Genomic DNA, 7,406 nt, shown 5'->3' on the forward strand with positions numbered 1-7,406 from the left:
TTTTGGATAAACTAGCTACAATGCACATTGCAGTCAGTTATTAGCTGATCTCATCATATTTCTTATATATCACAAATTTAATTTAGACTCGGCGAACAGATATTTTTTATGAGACACCTATAGAACTTCATTTAATACAAAAGTCTGTATATTTTTAGTGTATTACCGATCGATTTGATCAATTTGAATATGTATCTCTTGAAATATGCAAAAGTCAAATTAATATTGAATATTTTTTTATGATAATCATATTTTAAACCGGACCGGAATTTCGATGTTTTTTTTATAAATATTTTTAATAATCGATTCGATTCAACAAAAAATCGATTATGAAACATTAATTTGTTTGTTTTTTTTACTTAAAAAACTTTTCTTAAATTTCATTTTTATTTTGTACTGCGTTTATTATTTTTTGTCGTTTTATTAACATTGTTCTGTGGTCCAACTCATCTTTTAGTCACTTTTGGGAATAAGTGCGGTAGCTTGAATAATACAAAAATAATAATTTTTTTACTAAAAACTATCGAAAATAAAAAACAATTTACTTTTTTATGTTGAAAAATTTTTAATGTTTCCTTAAAATCAATGTGAAATCTTTTCGGAAACTCTTTGTCATAAATATTTTCAATATATAACAAGAACGAGTGTATAAAATTGAAATAAAAAGAACAAGAAGAGGAGATTAAAGAATGCTTAAAAAATACAAGAAGTTTCTACAGCAAACATCACAATGCGGCAAATAAATTGATTTTCTTTTATGATATCAAATCATATCAATTCGTTTATTATTCGCCATAAATTTTATGTTCCTTTTTTTTAGCCTATATTATAATAACCACTGGATCGTTATAGGTACATATATTGTAAATGCACAAAAAAAAATATAATATTAACTTACATGTTGAAATTGTACTTGAATTCAAAGGAAAACGACAAGAGCGGGAGTTAAAGAGAGAAACTTGTGTTTTTTTGTAATTAAAATTTCTTTGAGGCTTTGTTTCTTTTTTTTTTAATTTACCAAATTAGTGTAGGGAACTGTTAAAATCGAAATATTTCTTGACACATTAGTGACATTCAAAGAAAACTTTAAGGATTTTTAATGTCCTTTTCATATTGTTTCTTTTTGTGTGTTTTTTTTTGGTTATCGCAAAACTTATATGTGATGTGCATTGATTTGTAAGTACGTTTCATAAATTTAAAATATTTTCTTTTTTTCTGCTTTTTGAAGTTTTGTGAATACCTTACTCAATATTACTTTATTTTTTATTTATCGTTGAATTAAATTTCAACTAGCAGTCAACAAAACAAAGGAACAGAAATTATGACAAAAAAATTGACAGATATTGTTTTATTTAATTTTTTTTCTCAGGTTGGTTTAATTTAGGTGATATTTTCTCATCTAATTACTTTGACTTTTTCATATTCCAAAGGATTGAGGTTGTCCCATGTGAAATTTTGCTTGTTTTTTTTCTACAATAAGAAATCTTAATACTATGTTGTTTCAAATAAGTATTAGAAAAATATAAACAATAAATACTTTCATGAAAATGATAATAAATTTGTAATCTAAAGTGCTGGGTTAGCACGTCCGGGCTTTCCTTCCTGGAATTCATTAATTGTTAGTCAGTTTGATTAAATTCAGGGAATTATGACTATTAATAAACCTGACGGATATTTGAGCTCGCCTATCTTTGCCTCCCCATGACTTTGAACACTTGTTTGCACCATGTACTTGATATTAAAATCTTGCATACTTATAGGAGAACAAAAATACAAAGCAGCTTTTAGAAGCGAATGAATAACTTATTTAACTAGAGCAGTTGTGAAGTACTGAAGGTATGTTCAGAAATAGCTCCATTTTCTGATAGGAAGGAAATGATGCTGTATTGTTCTTATAGAAATTTGATCAATTACATCATTTAACCGGACCGCAATTTCGATGTCTTTTTTTTAATTTTTTTAATAATCGATTCGATTCACCGAAAAATCGATTATGAAACATTAATTTGTTAATATATTTTCAAATTGTTGTATTGCAGCCACAAACGTAGCAAAATAAATTTGATTTATAGTTTATGAAAAAGTTGTTTATAACAATTGTAATGTCGGGAAATTAACAATTTTTTTGTTTAGCGAAATATTAATTTCTACAGCGTGTTAAAATTATTTTCTACAATATATCAAAACTATAAATTTTTACAAATTACAGTTAGAAACTATGAGAAAAAAAATGTTAAAATTTTTTTAAATTGTAATTTTGTCACAGTGACATATACCAATCGTTTACCAGAAAAAATACGGTTTTTAAAATTTTATTTATTTTTTTTTCCTTGCTCCTCTTGGGAGCATAGGGCTTCCACTCGACATCTCTATCTTGTTCTATTTTGGGCTATTTGCTTGAATTGACTCCATGTTAGATCTGCGTTTTCTAGTTCTGATTTTACAGATCTACGCCAGGTGTTTCTGGGGCGTCCAGGGCTTCTTGAACCCTGCGGGTTCCACTCTAAGCTCATTTTAGCGATATTATTGGCGGGTTTTCTTAGAGTGTGCCCAATCCATTTCCACTTTCTTCTTCTTATTTGCCTTCCGATAGGTTCTTCGCCTGTTATTATCCAGAGGTCTTTGTTGCTTATCTGTCTTGGCCAGAATATGCGGCATATTATTCTAAGGCATCTATTGATGAATACTTGCAACTTTTGACTGATAGATTTTGATGTTAGCCAAGTTCCGCTGCCATATGTCAGAACCGATTTCACACAAGACCGGAATATTCTGACCTTAGTCGTTCTGGATACCTGGCTACTTCTCCATATCGGCTGCAGTCTACCGAACGCCGCTCTTGCTTTCTTCAGTCTGTTGTCTATATCTTCTTGGGCCCCGCCTTCAGGTGTTATGATGCTTCCCAGGTAGCACAAGTTGCTAACGAACTCTATTTGTTGGTTATTGAGCTCCAGACTGGCTGTGCTAGTAGAGTTTATTCTCATCGCCTTTGTTTTGTCTATGTTTATTTCTAACCCCACAAGTTTGGCAAGTTTTTCAAGATGTTTTAATTTGCTCTGCATGTCGCTGATCTTGTGGGACAGAAGGCAGATGTCATCTGCATAATCTAGATCCTCCAGATGTTGAGTGAGACTCCAGATTATGCCCCTTCTTTCTGCTCACAGAGAAGGGGCATAATCTGGTTTTTAAAATTAAAAATACTTAATGGTTTTAATGTAGAAAGTTTCCAGAAAAACGATATTTTTAGAATTTTGTAAGACCATAGTTTTTTTTAACAAGGACAAAATAAGCAAAAATTTTCTTCTAGAAAAATATTTTTCCATCAAAAATTTTTTTATTTATAAAGTTGCAGCTCCGTGTCTACGAGGATGTACAAGTTTTGTATAAAAACGATGAGACAGCTAGAGTATTTCACTTTATTTGTCAGACGAAGAGATCCAGTGAGAGCACGGTTTTTCTTTCGTAAAGCTTTTACATCCAAATGAGCTATTTTTAAGTTAATTCTATATGTACAGCTAAGTAGTAAGCAAACATAAATAATTCGCAGATTAATTAAAATAAATACCCACCTTAGTTGGTTTTGAGTTGCAATTTTCGAAACTAAAAATTTCTAATAAAATCTTTTTAGAAAAATTACATGATATACAGTATTTAGTACATAAAAACTCTAAACTGCACTATAAAAAATTCTAAAAGAATAAATTTTTATACAAACTTGTTTTATTACCTAGCTAGATTATAATCGTATGGTTGAAAAAGACTAACTAATTTAATACAGTGTATATAATATTAAAACAAAAAACAGATGAAGAGAAAAAATCAACTAAAAATTAAAACAAGATATGAGACATCAAAACAAATCCAAACAGACATGATGTCTCGAAAGACCATCTAAGAACATCATATTCTAAAATACTATCGTCGTCACATCATTTATCTATAATAATAATAATAATCATCAAAAAAAATATCATCAATATAATCATGACCATCATCGTCATCATCATTGGCATCAGTATTATTATCCTTAGCATTATTATTATTGTGATTATTATAAATATTAGCATTATCAGTGGTAGCAACATGATCAGCAATAATAATAAGCAACAAAAATATACCTATGTATATTTGTATTATACGCATATTCATATGTATTTGTATACATATATAAAATTATCAAAGTTTGTATACATACGTGAATTCCCAGTAATCTCGTTATATAACCAAAATATTTTATTTTTTCAATGTTTTTCCATCTTAGTGTGGTTGTTAAATGAAAATGCAGCAGTAAAAATAATATAAAGAGTTGCAATGTTTAAACCAATTGGTTATAAGGCGAATTGAATTGGAGAATATATATTATGTGTATGTACATATACATAACGTATGTATGTAAAATGAAAAGGTTAAAGTAAATTCAATTTTATGCAACATTTTTCTTTATTATGGATTTCTTGTTGGTTATTTCTCATTCCATTAATATGTTGATAATGTTGATGTTCTTGTTTGATGATTGTTTTATGTTGTATTTTGTTTTTGTTTTTGATTTTTCGCTTGTTATATTTTTGTTGATTGTTGTTACAGAAAAGTTTTTAGTAGCCAAGTAAGCGCCTTTTTAGATATAATCTTAAATTGTTATTTTTATTATATTTCTTTTTTGAGGTAACTTCTTTTGGATACAAGATGATTGTTGAAAATTGAATTTAGAAAATTGATGTATACGAGTGTGTATGCAACTGCAAATACATTATTATATACAAAAAACATAAAATATAAGAAGAGAGAAAAATTAATGTAAAACAGAGCCTAGAATTTTTGAGGATTTCTCCCATAAAGGAATTGAATTAAAGATAACGAGCTAAATTTGATTGTTGTCTCATATAAAATACTTATTCTGTTGTATGTATTGTTACAAAAGCATTTACTATACATGTATATACATTATGCAAAGGGAATAAACTTAAAATTCTAAAGTATGACTTACAAGAAAAAAAAAATAGAAAATTAAAATCACAATGATTTGATTTGAAAATCTGATAATCTCTTACAATAATTGTGTGTTTTTGATTTTTTAAGAAATTTTTTTTTATTTCTGTAAGGATTACCATCTTGCTTTGAAATTCTTTATATTTTTGTAAAATTTTGTTGAAACAGTTACAATAAAATTATGTTGAGGAAAATGGTTTATTGCAGTCAATTTGCCCATCCGCTTATTCGCGTATCTGATTACAAAACTTTTACATACTTTGAAATAAACAGCTGAAATTTTGAATAGAGATGGATCATTCCCGATAATCGATTTTATATTTTAAAATAAATATATTTCTCATGCTTCCTCTTATCGTCGTCCTCATTTTTACTGGTACAAAATAGTTGTTTTTATCCTCGTAGAAGCCATTTTTACTGGTTCAAAATAGGGGCACAGTACAATTTTTTGGCAATTTTTAGAAATTTAAAGTCTTAAGCATAGAAGAAGTATTAATATCTTTTAATGACAAAATATAATTATTTAATTCAACCGATTTAATTAACTGATCACCTCCTGAAAATATGCAATAACAATATATTTATTTACGGAACTTCGAAAAATTTTGTCATATTTACAATATGCACATGTAATGTTTGAAGCCAACGTAAACTTTTGAAACTTTTAATGCAACGTAAAAGCTTCAAATAATTTTTTTGGAGCCCATTAATTTCATTTCTTAAATTTTGGTAACCTTATGCACTATTATGCTTAAAAAAATTTTTATGCGAATTTTTTTATTTTTGTTGATCTTGAATTGGAATCTTTACTTTTAAATGTAAATCAGAAAATTCACTTTTATATTTGTTATTTTTGGTGGCAACATCAATAATGAAATGAAAATTGGTTTTTGTTTTTTTGTGTTTTTGGTTATAAACTTTTGTTTAAATTTTCATTTTGTTGAGTGAATTTTTTATTCTTTTTCGTTTTATTTTGTTTTATTTTATTCTATATAAGGCGATATTTTACAAGTTTTAGATCATTGGTTATAATTCTTCACTTGAGTTTAATGTATATATATATATATATACACATACATGCATATAAAACTTTATATTTAAATAAAAGTACGGGTATTGATAGGATGAGCCGAAAAAAACTAATAAAGGATGCAATTTGTTTGAGTTACGGCGCTTGAATGCACACTTTAAGGGTCCATTGTATTCACTATTTATAGATTTTAATATATACCACAAAAAAAAAAAAAAAGAAAAACATATTCAATTTTGTGACTTTGAATGTTGTGAAAAACGATTTGTTTTTATTTTTTTTCTTGTTTAAATTAGAATACAGACTAAAATGAAGTTTATGATGAGATCTTAACGATATGTTCTTGCAATGTCTATTATGGCAATATATTGAATTCATGGTATCAATAACAGTTCCATATTTACATTTGTTAATATTTTACCATTAAAATCATTAAAATTGGCATTCCAATGTTTTGGTTTTTCCTTTCTCTTTCTAATTAAATTTAATATAGTTTATAGTTAGTCTTTAAAGAGTAAAAAAAAATAAAGTTTAAAATTTTTTAAAAAATTAAGGTTTATTGGATTTTGTTAAAGAAACCTATGTTAATAAATAGCATTTTTTTTAGAATTATGGATTGAAATTTATGATAAATGTGAATAGATAATTAATTATTTTATAGAATATTCTTACGCCAGTTAAATTTTAATATGCGGGGATAACAAGTTCTGTTAAAAACCTCACAATTTTGATTTTCAAGTTATAAGTACTCCAAATATTTTAAGGTGTGATAATGATCAAAAATTGTGTGTTTTGCCGGTTTCGGAACGGAAAAAATAGCTGAATATGAAAGTGGTCTGTGGACTTTTTTTAGTAATTTAATTGCAAAGTGTAAGTAAGGAATTCGACACTCTAAAGCCAACTTAATTAAATAATTAATTTATAAATAATAATATTTTTCTAAATTGTTTTGTGAAAACAAAATCATATAAAAAATTTCGACTAATAGTTAGGCAATTAATAATTTTTAATTTGCATTACGTCGGAGGGCTTCTTTTCGTATAAAATCTTGAGAATTTTGTCATTTATTTGTAAATTTCTTGCATTTTATTAATTCATTGTCTTGCACAATATTTGGCATACAAGGATATATTAAAATATATTTATGTATGTATTTAAATGCTGATAACATTGAGAGGACACATAGATTTTTATCATTTTTTTTTTCAAATAATATTTTCTTTATTATTTGAACATAGCTATACAATTCTTTTGTATTATTGTCATAAAAATATTATAGTATGTAGGTAGATAGTTACTTAAGTTTCAAATGGCTCCAAACACTACGCTTGATCTTCCGAAATTTTTTTTCTTTTTCATGTATAACTTAGGTCAAACTCTATGTACAAAG

At 27.0% G+C, this 7,406-nt stretch overlaps 1 protein-coding gene across 1 annotated transcript; it reads right to left on the reverse strand.

The window, feature by feature from the left end:
- Positions 1-2,369: 2,369 nt before the first annotated feature.
- LOC129605835 (uncharacterized) lies at positions 2,370-3,062 on the reverse strand. The gene has a single exon (XM_055515810.1). It carries the CDS (start codon positions 3,060-3,062, stop codon positions 2,370-2,372), a length of 693 nt encoding a protein of 230 aa, XP_055371785.1.
- Positions 3,063-7,406: the final 4,344 nt, after the last annotated feature.

The sequence above is a fragment of the Condylostylus longicornis genome, unplaced genomic scaffold (genome assembly GCF_029603195.1).
Source record: "Condylostylus longicornis isolate FDR11 unplaced genomic scaffold, ASM2960319v2 ptg000015l, whole genome shotgun sequence".
NCBI classification, from domain to species: Eukaryota; Metazoa; Arthropoda; class Insecta; order Diptera; family Dolichopodidae; genus Condylostylus; species Condylostylus longicornis.

Coding starts and splice junctions, on each gene's coding strand:
- LOC129605835 (XM_055515810.1), bottom strand. CDS start 3,062: ATGCAGAGCAAATTAAAACATCTTGAAAAACTTGCCAAACTTGTGGGG.